Below are 25,826 nucleotides of genomic sequence, written 5' to 3'. Positions count from 1 at the left end.
TGCATAGAACAGTTAATCGTAATTAATTATTTTATAGCCTACACCTTTCAAACCCATTCTCCACACTGGTTTTAAACTATATTTATTGTTCCCATTTGATTTATGTTTTTATCTATTTATAATAATTTATTAATTATTATTATTTTTTTATTTTATTTATTTATTTTTTTGTTTTCTGCAGCTTCAATTTCCCCTCCTTGCAAATGTTGGGTGAGGATCTGGTCACCGTCTTGGACTTCTTGCATGTGAAATATGTAATGGGCTTGGGTGAGGGTGCTGGGGCTAATGTTTTGGCACGTTTTGGTTTGGCCCATCCCACTCGGGTTTTGGGTTTGATTTTGATCAATGCCACCGGCAGTGCAGCATCGGTATTGCAGTCGTTTAAGACCAAGGTAAGTTAAACATATATTTTTTTTTCAAAATTATCAAATTATTCAAATATGTATTTTCTTGTTTCTTTGCAGTTCATTCAATGGAACAATGATGATATTGCCCAATCGGCTGAAAGTTTCCTTATGTATCATAAATTTGGTCATGTAAGTACATTTGGGCGCCATGATTTCTTCCCCCAAAAAAAATCTCAAAAGAGAATAATAAATGTTTCAATGTCGTTTACTTTCCGAAACCACACCCCCTATTAAATGTGAAAATAAAATTAAGAAGATGTCGATCCCTTATCCCGCCGACAATGTTCACACACATCAGGATTATTATTTTGTTTGCCTATCTTTTAAATGTTAGGTTACCAGGCTTCTACAGACTGAAAGTTATCTACAGAAGGGCAGCATTTTATTTACAGATGGCCAGTCTTCTAACAAGAGACCGTCGGTCAGCCAATCAGTCTATAAAAGACTAGCCTTCTATCTATAGAAGACCTGTCTTTTTGGCTATAGAAAGCCAGCAGTCTGCCTTTAGAAGCCTAGTTTTCTGCCAATAGAAGGTCAGTCTTCAGTCTACAGAAGGCCAGCCTTCTTTGTATGGGAGGCCCGCTTTCTGTCTTCTGGAGGGCAGCATTCGGTCTATAGAAGATCAGTTTTCTGTCTATAAGAAGCCAGCCTTCTGTGTTTAGCAGACCAGATTTCGGTCTAATGCACTGCCATATGTCTATAGAAGACCAACCAGCTGTCTTAAGAATACCAGCCTTCTTTCTATAGAAGACCAGCTTTCTGTCTATAGAAGGCCAGCTTTCTCCCTATAGAATGTCAGTATTCTGTCTATAAAAGGTCAACCTTCTGCCTGTATAAGGCCAGCCCTCTGTCTATAGAAGGCCAGCTTTCTGCCAATAGAATGCCAACTGGAAAATCTATAGAAGACCAGATTTCTGTCTATAAAATGCCAACCTTTTGTCTATAGAAGAGCAGACTTCTGCCCATAAACGGCCAGCCTTCTGTCTATATTATGTATACATAAGGCTAGCCTTCTGCCTGTTAAAGGCCAGTTCTCTGTCTATAGAAGGACAGCTTACTGCATATAGAAGGGAGATCAGATTTCTGTCCATAAACGGCCAGCATTCTGTCTATAAAAGGCTAGCTTTCTATCTATAGAAGGAAGACCAGACTTCTGTCTATAAAAGGTCAGCTTTCTGTCTATAAAAGATAAGCCTTTTGTCTGTAGAAGGCCAGACTTCTGTCTTTAGAAAGCCAGACTTCTGTTTTTAAAAGGCCAGACTTCTGTCAATAGAAGGCCAGACTTCTGTCTTTAGAAAGTCAGACTTCTGTCTTTAAAAGGCCAGCCTTTTATCTGTAGAAGGCCAGACTTCAGTCTATAGAAGACCTTCTGTCCATAGAAGGCCAGTCTTCTGTCAATAAAAGTCCAGCCTTCTACCTATGAAAGATCACTTTTTGTCTACAAGAGTCCAGCTTTCTGTCTATAGGGTCCGTCTTCTGTCTATAAGAAGGCCAGTCTTCTTCGTTTAGCAGACCACCTTTCGGTCTAATGGATGCCAGCCTTCTGTGTACAGGAGGTCAGATTTCTGTCTATATGAGGCCAATTTTCTGTTTTTAGAAGCCCTGCCATCTGCTTATAAAAGGCCAGCTTTTGTTTATAAGGGTCAGCATTCGGTGTATTGAAAAGCAGTCATCATTGAAGTCAAAAGCCTTTTTACTCAGAAGTTCCGTCTTCGGTCTGTAGATGTCCTAGAAGGCTGTCAGGTGTCAGTCTAATGTCGAAAATGTAGCTTTGTTTACGTTTTGATAATGGAAGTCAATTCACAATAATGGATTTTGACAGCAAATTTGAGAAGCAGCTGATATCCAGCAGGTCTAAATGGGTGACCTTATTAATAGGCCTCGGTCAAGATCTATTAATAAGGTCACTCAGCTAGTGGAAATCAGCTGTTTTTTCTCAAGTCCAATGTCAAACATTTTGACTTTTGTTTACGTTTTCATAATAAAATTCAATTCATAATAATGGATTTTGACAGCAAACTTGAGAATATGCAGCTGGACGACCTTATTAATAGGCTTTGGTTAGTATTTTAATACCCAGGTCACCCAGCTAACGAAAGTTTTTCTCAGGTCTAATTCAAAAATGTTTACCTTGTTTACGTTTTCATAGTGCAATTCTATTCACAATAATGGATTTTTATGGTCTCTGGTCTCCCTGTCTGACATTATTAATAGACCTTGGGTACTCCATTTAGCGCAGCACTTTGAATTCGACATGCAATGTTGCCAACCAATAAAAATAGTACCATTAAGTATAGTACAGTTGGTTTTTCTCAAATCTAATGTCAACGATTTTGACATTAGATTTCATTTTCATTATGAAAGTCAATTCACAATACTGAATTTTGACAGCAAACTTGAGTAGCAGCTTATATGCAGCTGGCCTTCCTTGATGATATTATTAATAGGCCTTGATCAATATCATTTAATAAGGTCACCCATTAGTTTTTTTTCTCAAGTCTACTGTCAAATATGTTGACATTTTTTACGTTTTCATAATGGAAGTCAATTCACAATAATGGATTTTGAAAGCAAACTTAATTAGCAGCTGACATGCAGCTGGCCTTCCTTGATGATCAAGATCTTTTAATAGGGTCACCCAGCATTTTTCGTTGTTTACATTTTCCTTATGGAAGTCAATTCACAATAATGGATGACAGCAAACTTGAGAAACAGCTGATATGCAGCTGGTCTCCCTGGATTACCTTTTTTACAGACCTTGTTATTGACGTTTGTCATAATGTGAAGTTAAATCACAATAATGAATTTTAACCACAGACAGCTGATCCCTCTTGCAAAATGTGATCTACAGATTCTATCTACAAAAATTAGGCTCCTATAAAAGTTGTTTAGACTCAAAAAAAATTTTTTATAATTTAATAAACAATTTTTCCAAGAACCACTGTAGTGTGAACATTGTACAAATATTCAAATTCTTTGCCTAAATATATGTATGTTTCCACACATCCTGTATATTTAATTGTGATTATTATTATTTTAATTGGATGTAAAATCCCACCTACTCCAGTCCCCAACCGACTTCCCTTCCCCAACCCCTATATCTGTTGTTAATTTATATATGAATATATTGTTGTATGAATATTTAATATAAATGTGGTTTATCTACGTGTATCTATGTGTGTGTGTGTGAATAAATGTATAACCTTTATACGTTTTTTTCTTCTTCTTTCTTTCTTTATCTGTTTTTTTCTTCTCTCCCCACTGTTTTTATTATTAATACAATTACCTTACGGTTTTTTATGAACCTTGTAATTATGTATTCATGGGGATGTGATTGAATTAAAAACCACAACAACAAAAAACATGTGTTATTTTATATCCTTGTTATTTTTTCAATTAAAACCGCCAATAATAAACAACAAATATACAATAAAAAAATTACACAACTCTACAAAAAAAAATATTAAAAACACACAGGTTATGGAGGTATTGTAATTTAATTCTTTTTTTTTTAATTCTCATCATTTTCAATACAAAAAAATACATATACCTATTTCTTTTGTTACCAACCCTGCGCTTAGTATGTTTTTCCTCCTTAATTTTATTTAGTTCATTTAATTTTGTTTTGTTCATTACAACCTAGTTTACACATACCACACATCGTTTGTTAGAGTGTTTTTGAGGCGGTTTAGAAAGCTATGGTCTAAAGTGATAATGTGTATTATCATGATTTAATTTGCTAAATCGGGATAAATTTATACTTACCATACAAAATGATATTCACCCGTATTATCTTAATATGCTCGAAATCATTGAAAATACAACACTGTTTTTGTACCAAAAAATGCATAATTTTTCCTAAAAGTACCAAAATAGCAACGCTTTGTGTAAAGCGGTGTACACACTGTCATTTTTTAATGACACCATTGCCCAAATTTTACTTGTTTGATAATGGGGCCTCTCATGTTCGTCATTCATCTGGCAACAACGACAATATTCATAGTTTTTGGCAAGATATATTAATAAGGTCACCCAGGTAGCAATCGAAATCGGAAAACAGCTGTTTTTTCTCAAGTCTAATGTCAAAAATGTCGACATTGTTAACAATGTCATAATGGAAGTCAATTCACAGTAATGCATTTTGACAGCAAACTTGAGAGGTATCGATTATCAGCTGGTCTCCCTGGTTGACCCATAGGCCATGGTTTTTGGACAGTCAGTTATCGATAAAAGAGCTGACAGTCAAAAATGGTAGGGTGCAAGATCTATTAATAAGGTCAGCAAGGTAGCAATCGAAATTGGAAAACATCTGTTTTTTCTCTAGTCTAATGTCAAAAATTTCGACTTTGTTTACGTTTTCATAATGGAAGTCAATTCACAATAATGCATTTTGACAGCAAACTTGAGTGACTGGCTGACCTTATTTATAGGCCATGCCAACTAGCGAAAGTCAGCAGTTTTTTTCTCAAGGCTAATATCAAATATTTTGACAGCAAACTTGAGAGGCAGTTGACATTCAGATGGTCTCCATGTACGACCTTATTTATACCTTATTTTATTTATTTCGAAATTCAGAATACAATAAAATTTTAAATAGTTGCCAAACGAACAAATATCAGCTGACTGACTTCATTTAATTTAAATATTAGTCTAAAACCCTAGGATTTAATTACTCGTTTTACAAATCGAGTCAATTGTAAATGTATAGCATATTAAGACTCAAAACGCATTGAATTGACTTGATTTGTTGTTAGATGTTTAAAATCGCTAGATGTTTGGATTAATATTAATGTGACATAAAGTTGTCAGTCAGCTGATATTTGTTTACATATACCAAGAAAATGTATTAGCAAGGTTAACCAGCAAGCAAAAGTCAGCTGTTTTTTTTTCAAGTCTAATGTCAAAAATGTTGCCTTTGTTTATGTTTTCATAATAGAAGTCAATTCACAATAATGGATTTTGACAGCAACCTTTAAAAACAGCTAATGACCTTATTAATAGGCCTTGACGTATACATACACATCAGCTGATATTTCTTTACGCATACCAAGAAGATCTATTAATAAGGTCACCCAGCAGGCAACAGTCAGCTGTTTTTTTTTCTAATGTCAAAAATTTGTACATTGTTACGTTTTCATAATACAAGTTAATTCACAATAATGGATTTTGACAGCAAACTTGAGAAGTAGCTGATATTTACTTGCGGCAAGTCTTTGTTTGCAGGAGAGATGGGCAAGGGGAATAGAAATGGAAAAAAAATTTGCTCGTACCGACAATTTTTTTGGCAATTCGTTTTGTGTATTTTGTTTGTAGTGTCATTTCAGAAAAAAAATAATTCAATTCAGGAAATATGTATATGTTTGCAACCGCATTGCCTTGTATAGACGCATGAAGCATTAAATCTACTAGATCTAATTTGTCAATTTTATTACATATATGTCAAATAAATCCTTATAGAGAAAGCTAACCTGGCAAAAATTTATGATGTAAATACCATTTAATGTATTCAAACATTTGTATATTTAAAAAAATATTATTTTAGCTGCTACTTTTTTAAAATTTTCGGAATTTTGCCAATTTTAAAGTAAACAAACGAAATACATTATAGTTCCGTTCCAGAACCTAAAAGAATCTACTCATTTTACATGTTTTGCAACTTTTTACTCGAAACCCGTTCCTCCTCAACCCACAAAACTGGTAAAACATTGAATCACATTTAAGAGAGCACAAAACAAAATGGCGTTCTCTTTGTAAACTTTTTACTCGAGAAATTTCTGATTGGCTGTTACGTTGATTTTGAAGTATTGACATCTAATTTTGGCATATTTACTCGATTTGCGTTTCCGCACATTTTGAATTATTTTGTACTCTGAGAACAATTTTGAACTGTTTCTTTTTTACTAGATTTACTATTAAAAAAGTACTGGAACAGACCATATGTGTTACTATTAAAAATGTACTGGAACAGACCATATGTGTCGCCATTATACTACTCCTAAGCGGTGTACACACTATCAGTATTGTATGACACTTTGGTCCAAATGCCTGTGTCTGTGTGAACTTTAATGTCCGTCATTCATCAGTCATCTACAAAAATATTGCCGGATTTTGGATTCAGTCCAGTTAGTCGGTTTTAGAAATGGTAACGCATTTTTTGGCGTAAAAAACAGAGTTGTATTTACAATTAATATGACTTCAAGCAATTTGAGTTTGTGAGTGGATTTCATTTTTTATACATAAATCACGTAATAAGATATAGTCTAATATATAGTCTATATGTTAATTATAAGCCATAAACTGGCAGTGTGAACAGGATTAACGTGACGTATATGCTATGAAATTGACGTTTGCAAGTAGTCTAAACACTCTCTAAACTGTTCATAAAGGAGAAACACATAAGAGGACTTCAGGATTAGCATGTTAAATTGGTTTTATTTATTGCAAAAGAATAAAGAGTAACGGTGTCCAAATTTAAGTTTGATTTCGATATTCCTTTATAAATTGACATTTCAAACAAAGCCAACTTAACATGCCAGGCCTTAATCCTAGGGCCTTCAGTATTGACATGCTAAGTTGCCTTCTTTATTTGTAAAAGAATAAAGAGTAACGACGTCCAAATTTAAGTTCGACTCTGCTATTCTTGTATAAATTGACATTTCATACAAGGTCAACTTAACATGCCAGACCTGAATCTTTGGTACAGTGGCTCCATCGAATAATCGGACAAGTGGTTGTCAGATATAATAATAATGCTATACATTTCAAAAAAAATGTCTAAATGTGTAATTTTTTTCGCTTTTATTTACACATTACTTACTTATATTTCTGAACAATACAAAAAACAACAACTTTCCCAGTGATAACAGTAAATTTCGTTAGAAAAACAAATTTATTGTGTTCAACGCAAAATCGGACAAAGCAAAGTATCAATGTTAAAAAATGCAAAAAATCGAGAAATTAATATTTAGTTGCATATCCTTTGTTGTCCAGAACGGCCTGTAAACGCTTCGGTATTGATTTGACCAAATTCTGGCATACCTCCGGCTCTATGGAGTTCCACGATTTCAGTAAAGCCTCCTTTAGCTGTATTAAGGAGTTAAATTTTTTTTCGTACACTCTCCTAGCTAATTCTTCCCAAAGATGCTCAATTGCGTTAACATCTGGGCGATGTGCAGGTGTTTGTATAAGTTTGGGGCAGTTATGGATCAACCAAAGCTTTGCAACACCTGATGTGCGCTTGGGATCGTTGTCTTGATAAAAGGCAAAGTTGTTCGCGATACCCAATTTGTCTGCACTTTGCTTTACATTTTGTTTTATAATGTTGAGGTAGACAAATTTGTCCATTTTACCATCAATAAAATGCAAATCGCCTACTCCCGCACTCGACATGCAGCCCCAAACCATAACAGAACCTTTTCCGTGCTTAACAGTGGCTTTTGTATTCTTATGATTAAATTCAGCATTTGGCTTACGTCACACATACATCTTTCCATCTGATCCGTTGTTTTTTTTCTGTTCGGAGAGTTATGTATGTGAAATCGAAATAAATTCAAAAATATATATATTTAACACTTTTTTAAAGTTCAGAATACATTTATTTATTAGAAAAACTTTTGTCCGATTATGCGATGGAGCGACTGCATGTGTTTCCCCCTTTAGTATTGTCAAATGATTCGTCCATTAAAACCTAGTTTACACATACCACACATTCTTTATGAGATTGTTTTTTTTTTCAGTGCGTTTGTAGTTTTTTTTATGGAATCATTAGAAGGCTCATTTCCAATTCGCTTACATACAACCTTCAATCATTCCAAATTTATTAAAAAAAAGACATATCTATTATTCACATATATGTATGTAAATGTGACAATATCTGTTACACACAATCATTGTTGTTAGAATTTCCACACCGAACGTGTTTTATGATTAATCATCATTTAAACATCGTTTAATTTGACATATGACATATATGTCAAATAAATGACACATGTTCGCTGTAAATACACTCCTAGTCACTTTTTCCCTTATCATCGCAATGAAAAGCATGTTTTCTTTTCATTTCTCCTTTATATCTCTTTTTTTTGAAACATCGTTGTTATTATTTATTTATATTTTTTCCTGTAATGCTACTTGTAGAAATGTATGCTTAATAAATATTTTGTTATTTTTGTATAAATTTTGTATGCAATTTAGTTTGATATACCTACCCCACGATACTGCATATGCTAATCTAAAATTTCTTTTGAATTTCTCTCCCCATTTTTTTGCCAATAAAAAAAACCTACGCTTGGGATTACCACCTATTTACACGCAATAAAAAAAAAACCCCACCTACCCACCCACAAACCAATCAATCAAATGTGCTTTCCCCCTGCAATTTGTGCAAAAACCGCCAAAATAAAAATCCATAAAAAACACGATATCTAAACATATGGACAATTCCCAATTCATCTCTGACTCTCTGTGATGGTTGGTTGGATGTTCGTGTGTGCTACACAGCAATTGGTTGGCGATAATCCGGACAAGGAGAAAATCGTTACCGAATATCAAAAACGCCTGCGAGGCTCTTTGAATAGTAAAAATGTCGGTCTCTATGTTAAGGCATTTATGAAGTGAGTACAAGAATACATATTTATGTAAATAAAATATGTAAATACATGATGAATGAATTTTAATTTAATCTCTAATTTTATTTTTTTTTTTTAATTTATAGTCGCAAAGATTTAACATTGAAAGGATGCAAGGTAGATGTCATACTAATTACTGGCATGCTAAGTCCCTATGCTTCCATGGTGGAGAAATTGCATCGTGACATTGAAAAGGAAAAGGTGACCATGTTGAAAATTGAAAGGGCCGGCGATGTTTTGGCTGATGCGGTAAGTAGACAAGGAGAGGAAAATTAAATAAAAAATTAATAAACATAACCATGGCATATTTATACAAGCCAGTCTCATGCAGTCATATGTTTCCAATTTTTTCATAAATTTGCCCTTGACCGTATTTAGCTTTCAAAATTTAAATGAAAATATCTTCCTTCGAAATGTACGCATATCATGTGTTCAGTGGCAAAAATTGCTAAATAATTTATATTTATAAATGTTTTAAAGTTCCCTGCCTTGTAACAACCATGGTTAAATATACCAATCGGCATACATAAAATTTTATGGAATTTATTTTTCATATTATTTAAAATTGATAGATGAGTTCCAAATTAAAAAGGGTTGCCATCATTAAATTCTCAAATGAGACCACCTTTTGTAATTATGTCATAAAACATAACAGAATAAAAAAACATTCGACAAATCTCAAAAGAAAATACTCGAAACAATTTGAGATAAAGCTCGTTTAGACTATGCCTTCTAAATCGATTCGATTTGTACATCGATAAACTAAATCCTAATTACTTAGACTAGTATTAAAATGCTATAACGTTGTCAGTCAGCTGATATTTGTGTACGAATACATACATATTTCGTTGGGTACATACATGATGCAATAATAAGGTGATGTATCAAATCAAAAACCTTTTTTTTTTTTTGTCTCAACCATCTGTCAAATTTTTCCTTATAATATTTCACGTGATTGGCAACTTTGCACATCGAATTCAAGTAGAAATTACGCACTTTGCCAGTTAATCAATATATCGGCTGCTTTAAATGGACTAAATATTCATTGTGCCACGGTTACATACATGATGCAATAATAAGGTGATGTATCAAAACAAAAACCTTTGTTTTGGTCTCAACTATCTGCCACATTTTTCCTTATAATATTTCACATGGCATGGCTACATTTCACATCGAATTCAAGTAGAAATTACGCACTTTGACAGTTGATCAAGACATCAGCTGCTTTAAATGGACTAAATATTCATTGTGCCATGGTTACATATTAGATCTATTAATAAGGTCATCCAGGGAGCAGCTGATAACCAACTGGTTCTCATGTTTGCTGTCAAAATCCATTACTGTGAATTGTATTCCATTATGAAAAAGTATACAACGTCTAAAACGGCATTTACATTATAACTTTTTACCGGATCATGAGGATTATTTATTTAACATATATACAATTGAATTGACAATTTAAAACTACTGGGTTAACGAAATCCGGTACAATGTAAATGTACTATGTATAAACTTTTTGACATTATATTTGAGAAAAACGAGCTAAATTTTACTTGCTTGGTGATCTTGGTTGGTTCCATAACTTCTGTGGGCATTTTTGCGAACACATGTGAAATATATTGATTTCTTTTTGTATGACAATTCGTTACATTGTTGAACGGACAGTAATCAATAAAAAAACTGACAGTCCAAACCGATAGTATGTATGCTGCTTTAGATTATCAATTTGCTTGTCTCATAGCTCAAAAAATAGGTACTCCATTTAGCGCTGCTGAATATCGGATTAGCTTTCAAAGTAGAATTCGACCCAACCATAAAAAAAAACATTACTAGATAAAATTTGACAGATAAAAACTAGTTGTTTTTGTTTTGATATTACATGCGAAGGTCACCTAGTAAGCGAACGTCAGCTGCTTTTTTTCTGAAGTCTAATGTAAAAAATGTGGGCATTGTTTACGTTTTCATAATGGAAATCAATTTACAATAATAGATTTTGACAACAAACTTGAGAAGCAGCTGATCAAGATCTATTAATAAGGTCATTTAGGCAAACCAGCTGTATATCAGCTGACTCTCAAGTTTGCTGTCAAAATCCATTATTGTAAATTGATTTCCATTATGAAAACTGTCAAAATCCATTGACTTCCATTATGAAAATGTAAACAAAATCTAAATTGTTGACATCAGATTTGAGAACAGCTGAGTTTCGCTAGCTGGGCGACCTTATTATTAGATCTTGCAGCTGATATGCATCTAGTCTTCCTGGTTAACCTTATTAATAAAGCCTGTGTCATACCTTTTTCACATGGTATAATTATTACAAGGTAGGGCACAGCTACCAACTGATTACAATTTTTTCTCAAGGTGGCTTGTGGATTTTGGGAAGAAATCGTAACCTTTCATTCATTTTTCGCGTTTTTGGTTTTGTGTTAAAAAAAAATGTCAAATAAACAAAAACACTTGTTGCGTATTTTATTTTTGGCAGAAGAGGCCACACGTGCATAGTTGCTTTTTTGTTATTCACCTCAAGCTGCCCTACCTTGTATTATTGTAAAATGCTTCTTCATATGTCAAATAAATTGCTTAAGCTGCGTTTAGACAGTGCGAAATAAATCGACTCGATTTGTAAATCGATAAATAATGTATTAAAATTGTATAGTGGTGACAGTCAGCTGATTTGTATTTGCGTAAATTTTTCAAATTCCATGTAAGTGGAATAATATCCATAAGATTAGAAATGCATATAAATAGGTGATGTTTTAAAATCGTTTAATATTCAAAAATTAGTGAAATTATTAATAATGTTAAACAAACTTGAAACAAATCAGCAAAAATTATGTTTACACGACCCAAATTATAAAATAAAAATGTTTTTTGTTTATTAATTAATTTATTTTATTTTTTTTTTCTTTTTGTTTTGCAGCCTGCCAAGGTGGCCCAATCGATTTTACTCTTCTGCAAAGGACAAGGTCTATTGACATCGGTGGTAATGCCTGGTGTTGATCGCGGGCGTGCCTTTTCCACCAGTTCGGGATCGTTTGATGGCACCAATGGTTCGCGACGTCTTTCCAGAGGGATTTCCATGGAAGATTATGACAAGCCAAATATTCGACGTCTTAGCATTATTAACAACGATATTAAGAAGTAAATTATTGCAATAAAAAATAAAAACAAACAAAACAACAAAAATTGATATTTCCCATAAATTTTGGATTCAAAAACAACGCAAAAAAAAATTAATAAAAAAAGATGATACAAATTATATTCATGCAAATTTGCCAAAAAGAGATAAAAACCAGAAAAAATAATTAAGAAATTCGTACACAAGTATATATCTATTATAGAAGTAATAAGTTTAATTGTAATTACAATTGACAAGAAATGTTAGTCAAAAAAAGTCATAACATTGTATAAAAAACCAATACAAATGAAAAATAAAAAACAATTATTTAATACACACACCTTAAAGAAGAAGAGAAAATTAATAATTGTATAATTAGAAAATTTATTATTTAAAAATATTGTTATAATTATTAAATTGTTTTTGTTTTTTTTTTTCAAAATATTTTTTTTATAAATATAAACCTAACCTCAACAAAAAAACAGAAATTATATATGGAAATGAAAAATTTACAAAAACCCAATCGTTGAAGTTAAACTAATAATTTTTATATTATTTTGTAAAGAAAACAAATGATACTTAGGTATATACACACACACACATATAGCACCCCAACGATAATTGTATTATTTTTAGCCCACCTAAATGAGAAAATTAACATATATACTTCCTTAACCTAAAAAAATCAATAAAAGGTATTCATATTTATTTGAAAATTTTTTGATGGTCCCTCCTGATATTTTTTTACAAAATTGAATTTGTTAGTAAAAAAACAATCATTAGCAAATTAAAAATACCTCCGATTTTTTATAGAACAAAACCCACAAGTTTTTTATGATAGAAAATGAGATGCAAAGGAAATTCCCATATTTGTCATCATTGTCAACTTTTTGAAATATTTACAATTTCTAGAAAAAATAAGAAAAATATCCCCATAACAAGTAACAAATGAGCACAGCCTGTAATCTACCTACCCCCCATTAACAGGTTCCCGCATATAATTTATTAAGCACACTTAACAATTTGAGATATTAAAGTGTGTTTAGATTTACGAAATCTGCATGATTTTAAATGTATATTACATTGTGTTCGTCAAATATAATACACTGGTGTTTTGTACATGATTTAAGTGACATATACCCTATGGAATTGACATTTAAAAGGGGTGTGGATTTAGTAGTCTAAACGCGCTCTTAGACAAAAATATAGTGTTTACATCATTTATTGAAGTTGTAAAGCTAAGAGGTCACACATCAAACTCTCTGTGACATATAGCATTCAAGCATATATTGTCATGACGTAAACACTGATTTTTTTCAAATAAAAATAAAAGGAAAATATATGCCTAAAAAATAAGCTAGCAGGTCACACATTACATCTATAAATGTTGGCTTTCAAATATTTATATAAGTGCACCAAAAAAAATAAAGCAAGCGAACGATAAATATGTAGTTTTCTCACAAAAAAAAATAAAGAAAAAAAATATGATGTTTTGAAAACATTTTTTGCAGAACATGCCAAAGTAAACAAACATATACATATATATCTAACGGAAAATTTATATTTAAATGAAAATAAAATAAACAAAAACTCGTAATAATATGTACTTTCGAAAACATATGTATTTCAATAAAACAAAAACGAAAAATAATAACAATTCTTAGAAGAAGAAAAAAAAAACAAAAAAAAAACTGTGTTTTAATTATCAAATACAAAATGGTGAGATATTTCGGTGATAGTACGAAGATAGTTAGAACTTTTTACCGCGTCAACCTAATTTATGAGGATTTATTTGACATAGATGCAAAGGAATTGACAATTGAAACCCACTGGGTTAACGAAATCCGGTTAAATGTAAACGTACTATTATTTAAAATATCAACAAAAACAGCTGAAAGAACAGCTGATCATCAGATTACCTGCCTAAATTCATAGTTGTCACCAAGGTCTGTTATTGATGTCATCCAGGGCGACCAGCTGCATATCAGCTGTTTCTCAAGTTTGCTGTCAAAATCCAAGTTTTTGACATTAGACTTAGGAAGAAAAGATCTGATTTTCGCCTACTGTGTCACCTTATTAATAGATCTTGATTTTGACAATGTACAAGTTATAAAATGGAGAAGATATTGAAAAATGTTTTTACTTATTCTTCGTTCACTCGTGTTAATTCCTAAAATTTTCAAATTTGGTAACTGAAACTGATAAGTACACTGAATTGTTAGATGTAGTAGAAAATAAAAATCTAGAACTTCGAAAAGAAATCTTCGCATATGGTCGGCTAAAAAAAATTAAATGTGAAACAACTGGCAAATGATTTTGGAAGATTATCTCCAGTGTAGAGTTTGAACATAATACTCCCCCTAGTGGATTTGTGTAAAAAAAATAAGGTCACCCACCAAGCTAATGTCAGCTGATTTTCCTCAAGTCTAATGCATGATGCAATAATAAGGTGATGTTACAAAATAAAAACCTTTGTTTTTGTCTCGACAATCTGTCAATTTTTTTTATAATATGGTTGGCAACATTGCACTTGGAATTCATGTAGAAAATACGCCCTTTGATAGTAAATCAAGACATCAGCTGCTCCAAGGTATATTTAATATGGTAGCCGCATCGGCCCAGCTGTTGGTGCAAATAAATGTCAAAAATGTTGTGGTAATGTTGAACCAAAAATTATAAATGAAAATCTCCGAATTTGGAAGAGTTTTTTGGCAATACTTTTATTAACATTTTTTCCAAGAATTTGTGTAAAAAAAATCGTGTCAATCTGTTTGTTGTGGCAACATATTTTTGACATATCAAAATACAACAACCGATGTTTGTTGTAGAAATTCGCCGATGCGGCTACCTTGAGCTGTTCTAAATGGACTACCTATTCATTGTACCATGGTCTAATGTAAAAAAATTTAAACTTTGATACAGAAATTATGTAACCAACGGAAACTGTATACATAAGCAAAACAAATAACAGCTGACTGATTTTCTACCTCGTTTTAAAAATCGAGTCCATTTATTGTCTTGAAATACTTCAAATTAACGAAAAATATTTAATATTATTAAAATTACATAATAATTACTATGCAATGTCAAGTTTACTTCCGAAAATCTAGTTGGATATTAAGTTTGTATACTGTTTTATATTTGTCATAATTCTGTCAACTATTCTAACAATTACCGCTAGTGGAAAGCATTAAACATCATGTTTTAAAAATTATTTCTAATTAAAAGCCTCTCAAATCGATTGACCAAAAGCCGATCTACACCACCCTAACCAACGTTCCCCAACTGTCAACAGTACGGCAACATTGCGAACAGAGAATGAGAAAGAAAAAAATAATTGCATCAAGTGAACTGTCAAACAATCCACAGCAGTAGCAGAGATATGACAGATATGGAGACACCACCGCCAACAAAACCACCTAGAAGAGGAGTTAAATATGGAAAAGACGAGGTAAATATTAATAAAATCCTCACGAAAAGTGACTAACACGGAAGATTATGTTCCCAGCAATGATGAGCTACACCGAAAACTATAAATATCCCGGAATTAATCACCTAAAATGCCATTACAAAAGTCGGTCAAGACGACCAATAGGCCAAAGAAAAAACAGAGTCAGTGATGATGACATTTTGCAAAGGTGTTGTTATCTCTGATGTTGTGTTGTTGTGACAGACAAAATGTCAAAAGTTTTTGGTCAAGCAATTTTTCATATCAAAATAAAACAAAACCCAAAGTTCCATTGGAAATTGTTTGGCCAAAAACAAAATTATGTTTTGTGGGCGTTGTTCCTTCAAATGTTTATGTTTTTATCTCGCTTGTTGTTTGTTGTAGGCGGGCTGTGGCCTGATTGTTAATGTCATCAAATCTCTGGGGCTGAGTGAGACCAATGAGGAACGGCAAAAGGAGAAACAAAAAATTGAAAAAGAGTTTAAAAAATCCGATGGAAGGCTCAATGATTTGGTATCCAAACATGACCAGCAACTGTCCCAAGTTATACCCTTGTTTACCAAGGTCTCTACAGAGATCAATAGCAGTAAGGAGAAGATACACACGGTTAAGGAGAATTTAAATGCCTGCAAACGTTTGCTGCAATGTCGTCGAGAGGAACTTAAGAAAATGTGGACTGATGCAGTGCAGCATAAATATGTTTTGGCCATGCTGGAACAAATGTAAGTAATTTCCATAAATATTTGTAAAATTTTTATTATGTGTTTCATTTTCATAGAAATGACTTACGCAAAGTGCCTCAAAGTGTGGTTAGCTATACCTCCAAACGCCAGTATTTACATGCCAGTAAAGAGCTAACCGACGCCCTGTCCTTGATAAACGGTCCCCTCAAAGAGGTCGAAGGCTTGGCTGATATACGCAGCGACTTAATGGGCCGCCGTCAACATCTCTATCAAAGGCTACACGAAGAATTGGTAGCACAAATTTATCACAACTCAGCACAAGATGTGTTGTCAGCTTTCCAACGTTCCAATTCGAATCGTTTAAATCAAGGATTTTCACGTAACATTACCGCACGACGTTCCACAGATCGTATAGAGGCAAATGCCCGTATCCGCAAAGCCTTACAGGAGATGGCACAGGGTGTTGATCCCACCAAAACAGAAATTATTGAAGACATCGATTTGTTGGAACCCGAACTTAGCATGACATATTTTATTGCCATAATTGTTGAATGTTTCGGTATGTTGGGGAAAGGTGTCCGATTCAATAGAAAAGCTTCGGGTGGGTATACAAACTGAGCTTTTGGAGGTGGTTCGAAATACAACACGTCAATTGATCGATTCACCGCTAATAACAAATGAAAGTTATCCCCTGTTGACATTGTTGGAGGTGATATTCAAACAATTTAAATCCATAGCTCGCACCCACACCACGGTGTTGAAATATTTTTCGGGTGTCGTACAAAAATATCAAATTGTTGGTCCACAGCATTATAGTTTAACGGATTTTTGGTCACAAGCTCAGTCTGTGGTAAGAAATGACTTTTTTAATTTGGTTAGAATAAAAATTGTAAAAAATATTTCCTTTTTCAACTTCCAGTTGCAATTACTTTTAACCGATTACTTAGATATACAAAATGCTTCCGGCGATGATACCACACAATCATCGTTTTCTGAGCCAACAAATAATATTAATGCATATTTCCTAAGGCGTAAAGTTCCAAGGTAGATAAAAAATATTCTGACTTCATTTTCTCCCAACTTGGAACAGTCATATTTAATTTATTAAAATTTATGGGTTTGTTTTCCAGTGCAAAAAAGGCAATTTTCAAATTCGACAAATCTTCAACGAAATCCACGCCGAGTAGTGATGACAACAAAGGCCATCGTCGCAATGCATCAGATGCCTCAATGGATAATGCTTTAAATGCTGCCTTACATGCCAGCGGTGGTAAGGCTGGGGCCAATTACAGCTTCAAATCAAATCTTCCATATGAAAAACAAAGAGAAAAGCTACTAATATGTACACCCGATCAGACAGTCATCACCAAGGTGTATTTACCCCTGATGGGCTATATACAAGAAATTGAGAATTTCATGAAATGTAAACCAGGGTAAGTAAATGTTTACAAAAATGGAAATATTTATTAATTTTAATAACATCGCCTTCTAATCGCCTTTTTGTCAAAAAATATTTTTTAAAATTAAAAAATACTTGCTTAGTAAATGTTAATACATTTTTCCGATTTTTTAATAGTTTAAATTAAAAAAAATTAAATTTAATTTTTATAAAATGTTTTTATTTTTTTTTTTAATTAATAATTTTTGTTCAATAACATATTACATTTAATACATTTTTCGAATTAAAAAAAAATATTTTCAAATTTTTTTCTTTTTTAGACAACCCTGCAGTCTACACGATTTCATCGATAACTATATAAAGGACACATTTCTGTCGAAGGGTCATAATTCTCATTTGAAAATGACCATTGAAACATTATCGAAAAATCAAGATGTATGGCGTACAATAATAACCCCTGAAGAGATGTCAGCCTTGGGTTTATCACGACCCATACTACAGTCTACAGCGAGGGTGGAAAAATGTCTATCGGAAACTAAACAATTAATACAAGATCTGCCTTGTTATTCGGAGGAACTTTTGAAAACAGTGTGTTCAGTATTGAGAGATTATCGTGGCATTTGTAATGATGCCTATTTGGGTATTGTGCAACCAGATGCTGAGGATCGACGTATCTACAGTGTGACATGGTTAAATGATGAGGATATTAGTCGATTTTTGAAGTGAGTATACAAAAGTAGAAAACAAGTTTTATTTAATTAATGAATTTATTTTATTTAATTATTCCTATAGAACCTTACCCAACTGGACCGATTTGAAGAACTCCCATCAACGTCCGAAGCATGGCAAACGTTTACAACGAAATCAATATGATGCCTCGGAGGAAGAGAGCCCCTTGCAGGTGCAACAACGTAACATACGTGAAGCTGAAATGTTAACCAGTAATTTGGGTGAAGGTGGTATATCACAACAAGAAATTCTCGGGGATGTTAGTGTCCTCAAAGAATTGGCCATACTTCAAGAGAGTATGGAATGGTTTTCAATTCGAATTTCCGAATTTGCCAATGAGCTGAGAAGACCTTTGGTAAATGGCCTAAATGTTGTGACACCAGATTGTGCATCATATGCCACTGTTAAGGATGGTACAATTAATGTTCTAACAAATTTGGCATTGGAATTTGATGAGCTGGCCAATACATGTTTGCTTGTATTGCATTTGGAGGTAAAATTTCACAACAACAATTTATTGTGATTATATAATTAAAAAAAATTGTTTTTTTTTTCAGGTCCGTGTCCAATGTTTCCATTATTTACGTTCTAAGCCACAGCGTACACGAGCTGATGCCTTTATCGATTCCAAAGATGATGTCTTGGAACCCGATAGACAAGTGCAAATATTAACCAAACGTTTGTCCGAATTGGATGAAGCTTTTAGCACAACTTTACATCCGAGAAAGACAAGGGTAAATACAAATAATTTTTTATTTCTTAAAAAAAGTTAATTGGAATTCTTTTTTGATTTTTATTAGTACATCTTTGAAGGCTTGGCCCATTTGGCGGCATTAATATTAATACAAGCCTCCAACTATATTGAGCAAATCGATCAAATTACCGTAAAGAGAATTTGCCGCAATGCCTCGGCCCTGCAGCAAACCTTAAGCAACATAACTGCTTCCCGTGAAGTTGCTCTCGATCAAGCTAAACAATTTTATGAACTATTATGCATGGAACCTGATGTAAGTATTATGGAATATTTATTGGTTTTAAAATATTTAATTAAAAAATAATTTTATTAATTCCGAATAAAAAAATATTCGGACATTTTACCTAAATTATTAAAGATTATTTTTTTAATTAATTTTTTCCTTCCTCTTATTTTTTCTAGGTTATACTCACAACCCTTGTAGAACAAGGTTTGCAATTCTCTGAAATGCAGTATTTAAACGCATTACAATTGTCGTGTAAAGCCCGAGGCATTACCGATTCAAATACCCTGGCCAATTATCAACAAAAATTATCGGATATTTTGGGAGCAAAACCATCCACGGGTATTATGGTCTAAAAGCAAAGCAAAACAAACAAAAAAATCAACTGGTTTTATGGTCTAAAAGCAAAGCTGCAGGTTGAGGAAATGCCTCTTACACCAAAAACAAAATGAAGCTATTCTTTATTTTCTACACGCAAAAAGAAAAACATAAATAATTCAGTTGTTGTAAGACATTTTTTGTTTCCAAACATTTTTCACTTAAAAAAAGGCTTAATTGTATTTTTTCTGTCCTCCACCGCCGCCTCTAAGAAGCTGGCTTCAAATATGCAAACTCTATATACACAGATATTGCAATTTAGTGACCGGCAAAAAACATCCCAATATCTATATAAATATATACAGGTGTATAAAAAACAAACTCATATTAGTAACGAAACACAACGTTCAATTCACTAGGTTATGATGATGATGATTATGTTCATAAATATTAATTTGCTTAACTATATATATATATTGTTCATTATAATTAATTATATATTTACTATAAATATAGAAATATATACATATACGTATGAAATGATGCAAATGTTGTATATCATTGTAACAAATAAAACGAAGAACAAAAACCGAATAACCTTTTCTTCTTGTTTGAAAAAAAAAAAATATTTTAAAGATTGGTTGCAGGAGTTTGGAATTAGTAAAATTAAAAAAAAAAAAACAAGTAAAAATAGTGTTAGTCGGTGTTGCCGACATACATGGATGTCTACAGAATAAAATACGAAGTTTATTCGCTTTATATGAGGTTTAAATTCTTTGAAGTGGATTTGGTCCAAGGGAACATAGGGCCTAAAATAAATATTTCGATGAGGCACATTTTTGCCATAGCAAAGTGTTTTAATACCGTTATTAGTCAGCCACAAGGCTGAGGGTTAAACTCAATTCAATGTGCTGTGCCTAAAAGTATGCTATATTTTTTTCTTTACAAACCAGCAGCCAGCCATTGTGAATGAAGAACAAATTGCCATTTTTAAACAATTCGTTTTTGTGTGGTTTTTCATTTTTACATATTAGGCGCCCAGCACCCAACAGTAGGCGTAATTCGGAATATGGTTGAATTTAAATGCAAATAACTCAGCAACTACTTGACCGATTTTTATAAATTTTCCCAAAATGATTTGAGGGAATTCTAAAGATTTATTACACATTGACAAAACATATATATACACATGTTATATAAGAGAAAAATAGCATTTTGTAAAAGTTCAAAGATTTTTAAAATTTCGACAAAAAATAAAATCAATATTTTGATGAGGCACATTTTTATCGTAGCCAAGGGCCGAGGCCGAGGTTATAAAAATAGTGACAGTTTTCCTGAAAGGAGCCATATTCAAGATGGGGAGCGTTTTTCAACCGAATTCGCTGAAATTGGGTTCTTATTGTCTATACAGAAACTTATAAATATTGGTTCACTTTTTCTGGTAGCCCCCATATATCGGCACACCCCAATTTTTGGTATTTTGGGGTTCTTAAACGTTTTTTTCAACTGAATTCGCTTAAATTTGATATATTGGGTTCTTATTGGGTACCAAATCTTTCTCTCTCTCTGGTAGCCCCCATATATCGGCAAACCCCAATTTTCGGTATTCTGGGGTTCTTAAGCGCTTTTTTTTCAACCGAATTCGCTGAGATTTGGTATTTTGGGTACCAAATCTCTCCACTAAAAATTATAAATATAGGTCCACTTTTTCTGGTAGCCCCCATGTATCGGCACACCCCAATTTCCGGTATTTTGGGGTTCTTAAGCGCTTTTTTCAACCGAATTCGCTGAAATTTAGTACTTTGGGTTATTATTGGGTACCAAATCTCTCCACTAAAAATTTGTAAATATGGGTTCACTTTTTCCGGAAGCCCATATATAAAGGTATCCCCAATTTTGAAGGTTTTGAGCATGTTTTTCAACCGTATAATCGAAAAAAGTAAAATCTCTATATTCCACTTTTTCATTAAGTTTATTATTTGTTGTTTTTTTCAACTTCAAATGGTAAATATATATCACAGCCACTTTATGATGCACTTGTCACCTTATCGGTTGTACTAACATTATCATCAGCTGTTTCAAGTTTAGGTTTTTTAACTTCAATTCCGTCCTCCTCCTTCTCCACATGATCATGATCAGCCAAACGTTTCGGTGCCTTTCGTATATCGATTTCCTCCTCATACAATTCCAACAGTTTATTACCTTCATACAAAACAAATGGCAGTGTTGCTCGAGCATAATAATCTGACATTAATTCCAAATTATTAATAACCGTATCAAGCATATGGGATTTTTCACACCAAATGCCGGGTGCATCATTGCGTATGGGATTTATGTGCAGATGCAAATGATAAAACGATGGTTGATAGTGGAAATACATACGCAGTTGGGATGCAGCTAAACCATAACGTTTTTCTACAGCTTCCGAAGTTCGATTGCGTATATTACGCAGTAAGGGTAAATGTGATGCATTAAGATCTCGTATCGATTTGATATCATGTTTATGGGTAATTGCCAAAACGTAGAGATTTTCAACATTTCGACCATCCCATTTGAGATCGGGCAAGAGAATGAAACCTGTTTCCTTGTCGGAATCTTCGTAAATTATGCGTTCCGTTTCTTGTTTATGTTCCAGAATGTTGTAGACCCACTATAGAAATGAAATAATTGTAAAATAAACTTTTTTGGAACAGATTTCTTTTAGGGCCACATCTTAGAAAGTTCTGAAATTTTGACATTTTCCTCGTAATCAGAAAACAAAGGGCTACCAATGGTAAAAATTTCAGATTTTTCAGAGATTTCGGCATAAAAAATTATGTTGTTGTAATCAGAATACGAAGGGATACATGTGGTAAAAATTTCAGATTTTTTTACAATCCAATCCCTTTATCGATTTGAAACATTGTACCTGTTTCATATCTTACCTCCAATGAAAATTGCGATGAAGTTATATACGGCAGTGTAATATCCTTATAATATTCCGGGGTTTCATTAATTAAATATTTTTGGCAAATGGAATATTTTTCAATGTGTTTTTCAGTGGCCGGATACACCACGGTGGCCTTGACACCTATTAAAAACCATAAACAAATAGTTAACAAATTAAATTAATTTTCACCATTTATCCTACCATTTAATTCAGCCGGTGGTGTACACTGATAACTGCCATAGACATTGTTAATAAAATCCGTTTGTACCTTTAGATCATTACCAAAATATGAACCACGACCAGGGGCCACAAGCTTGGAGCCATTTTTTGTACTTTCACCTACTTGATCATTATTTTCCTTATCCTTAGCCGTCGTGGTGGACACATCGCTTTCCCGAAAAGCATGCTTTTCCAAAATCACAATAGCATTATCCGTATCCGATATATTGGGAAAGCTACCCAACAGAGCTATACTCTTATTGCGTGTATTATTATTAAGTATTCGATGCAATTGAAATTTATTGAGATCATAATTGGAAGTTGGCGTTTGTTTCAATTCTGTTGGTGATGTTGCCTTAATCTCTGGTGTAGCTTCACTGGCATCGACTACTGAGGTATCCGCACCATTTTCAGTAGTTATTTCTTCGCTAATTTCACTGATAATTAAAGATTGTTCCGGCATTGTTAGGCACGACACAATTTATTCTGCCGGGAGTTTGGAATTATGGGAATTATATCTGCTTTATGCACAACTAAAAAGGCGAAAAAAATGAATGAAAGGTTATGATTTATTTCCTAAACCTAGGTCAAAGCCAACCCCACACACGAACCAAGTGGTCCAATAGGACGTGGACGAAAGTGAATAAAATTTCATTTATTCCCCGAGTGAAGTTCGCCTTCCATTTTCGACATTGTACAAGGGTCTTACGATCGATGGTGTGTCGTGTCTGGTGCTTCTGTCCGTTCTGTGCATTCACCAACATACTGATATGAATTAAAAGAGTAAAATGGGGTTGGGTTGCGGAGACCTTACGGGAGACCCATCGTGCGTGGTGTTGGCTTTGCCGTGGATGGATTCAATCCCCTTCTAAAAAGATAAAAAGGAAAAAGAATTACATTACCTCAATTTAAAATAATGTGGTCCCGATCAGTTAAATCCTTGTATTGTATGTAAACCTTTTATTTAGATTTAATTTTGATGCGGATATTCCCGAAGATGCCGAGTGAATGCAGAAAGTCCGCCTTTTTCACCGACACATAAACATTGAAAAACGTTCCACCTGTAACGAATGGGATGGGATAAGACAAAATGCCCGATAAAGAAGAAGTCAAAGCGGAGAACCGAAAGTTACTAATGATGTGGGATGATGGATTGTTTACGAATGATGTGGGATACCAACTAAAAGAAAACCGCTCAGTTGCAATTTATTCACTGAATGGAACTGTTGGAAAACAAATGTTGCAATTCACAGTAGATTGATGACGGTTAATGTCACAATTGGTTTTAATGCTTGATTTACATGTTGCCTAAAAGTATGCTATGGTTTTCATGTTATTCGTTCCGTTACTTATTATTGAGGCAAGATCACAGTTTATTCTAAAAAATTTGCCTTTTAAACTGGAAATTTCATTAATAATTAGAAAACCATGATGGTTTCCCTCTCTCTATCGTGAATTGAATTCAATTGCAATGTATTCACTGAACGGAACTGTTGGTATACAATTCACAATAGATTGATGACTGTTATTGTATCAATGTACTGTAACACGATGTCCGAATGGGGTTTAAATGCTTGATTTACATGTTGCCTAAAGGTATGTTATAGTTTTTATGTTATTTATTCCGTTACTTATTATAGTGGCAAGAAAAAATGTTTTTCTATAAAATCAGACTATTAAACTGGAAATTTCATTAAAAATTAAAGATTGTTCCGGCATTAAACTTTTGTTTCCCTCTCTGTATGATGAATAAGTTCAATTGTAATGTATTCACTGAACGGAACTGTTGGAATACGAATGTTGCAATTCACAGTAGGTTGATGCCTGTTATTGTGTCATTGTACTGTAACTTAATGTCACAGTTGGTTTTAAATGCTTAATTTACATGTTGCCTAAAAGTATGCTATGGTTTTCATGTTATTCGTTCCGTTACTTGTTATGGCGGAAAGAACAAATGGTTTTATATGAAATGAGCCTTTTAAATTGAAACTCGAATCGAATTTTGATAAAAATTTGACAAATGGCTAAAACTTTTAAACAAAACGAAGACTAAAACGTCTTTTGGAAGAAATATGTATAGTTTTTCATTGGACTAAACATAGAAAGACTGACAGAAGCGTGATTTTTTTAAATGTTGTTTTAAGGTCCATTACAAACGAGAACTTAAAAAAATTAATTTTTTCTATGAGACGACCTTCTAGTATTCAATAAAAGACCTTCTATCTTCTTTAAACGGTCTTAGTTTTATACCAGACCTTCAAGACTTCTACTAGAAGAACTTCAAGTCTTCAATAAGAAGACTTTCAAGCTTTCTATATGAAGACCTTCAACGTTTTTATAAGAAGACATTTAAGTCTTCAATAAGAAGACTTTCTTGTTTTCAATTAGACGATCTTTTGCTCTTAAACTAGAAGACCTTCTCGTCTACTATAAGAAGTCTTATTGATATTTTATAAGAAGACCTACTATTAGAAGACCTCTTGTAGAAAATTTATTGTATAAGTAGTAGTCTTCTATTAGAAGTTATTTTAATCTTCTATTAGAATACCTTCAAATTTTCTATACGAATACCATATATTATTTTACTAGAAGGCCTTCAAGTCTTCTATTAGGAGACCTTCCAGTCTTCTCGTAGATGTCTGGAAATCTTCACTGAGAAGACCTTCTATAAGAACAGCTCATAGTCTTCTAGACCTTTTGGTTTTCCTAAATTTTTTTGCGAGACAATATTATAATAAAACAAAATTTTTGTATTTGTTTTTTTATTTGGTTTTTTGTCTTCATTATATGAATTTTTTGTTTTTTCTTGTTGTTGTTTTTTATTATTTATAATGAGTTATTTTATGTTTGTTGTTTCTTTCTATGAAATATATTATGATTTTAATTGTATTACTTTCTACGCATTTTCCAAGTAATACTTTATTAGATGACTTTATTAATGTTTATGTGTGTTTTATTGCAAAATAGAA

At 33.0% G+C, this 25,826-nt stretch overlaps 2 protein-coding genes across 2 annotated transcripts in view; one reads left to right on the top strand and one right to left on the bottom strand.

The window, feature by feature from the left end:
* LOC133332630 (exocyst complex component 4) overlaps positions 1 to 19,749 on the top strand; it is a 75,285-nt gene extending 55,536 nt beyond the window's left edge. The window contains 17 exon segments of the mRNA XM_061541018.1: positions 182 to 392; positions 465 to 536; positions 8,907 to 9,019; positions 9,121 to 9,283; positions 11,958 to 12,167; positions 14,936 to 14,972; positions 15,545 to 15,606; positions 15,988 to 16,325; positions 16,382 to 16,853; positions 16,855 to 17,136; positions 17,206 to 17,330; positions 17,417 to 17,719; positions 18,006 to 18,407; positions 18,478 to 18,907; positions 18,972 to 19,148; positions 19,215 to 19,421; positions 19,571 to 19,749. Coding sequence (XP_061397002.1) covers positions 182 to 392; positions 465 to 536; positions 8,907 to 9,019; positions 9,121 to 9,283; positions 11,958 to 12,167; positions 14,936 to 14,972; positions 15,545 to 15,606; positions 15,988 to 16,325; positions 16,382 to 16,853; positions 16,855 to 17,136; positions 17,206 to 17,330; positions 17,417 to 17,719; positions 18,006 to 18,407; positions 18,478 to 18,907; positions 18,972 to 19,148; positions 19,215 to 19,421; positions 19,571 to 19,747 — 3,781 coding nt within the window. The 3' untranslated portion in view covers positions 19,748 to 19,749.
* Positions 19,750 to 21,735: 1,986 nt separating this feature from the next.
* Positions 21,736 to 23,320, bottom strand: LOC133332614 (m7GpppX diphosphatase). Its single transcript, XM_061540996.1, has 3 exons — positions 22,840 to 23,320; positions 22,634 to 22,779; positions 21,736 to 22,359 (listed from the first exon to the last, which is right to left on the bottom strand). The coding sequence occupies exons 1-3, from the start codon at positions 23,318 to 23,320 to the stop codon at positions 21,736 to 21,738; spliced, it is 1,251 nt and encodes a 416-aa protein (XP_061396980.1).
* Positions 23,321 to 25,826: the final 2,506 nt, after the last annotated feature.

This window comes from Musca vetustissima, unplaced genomic scaffold (genome assembly GCF_032173495.1).
Source record: "Musca vetustissima isolate MV318-11 ecotype Yass unplaced genomic scaffold, APGP_CSIRO_Mvet_v1 utg2910, whole genome shotgun sequence".
NCBI lineage: Eukaryota > Metazoa > Arthropoda > Insecta > Diptera > Muscidae > Musca > Musca vetustissima.
The sequence above is the reverse complement of the archived record's forward strand: the minus strand, read 5'-3'. Positions and strand labels throughout refer to the sequence as shown.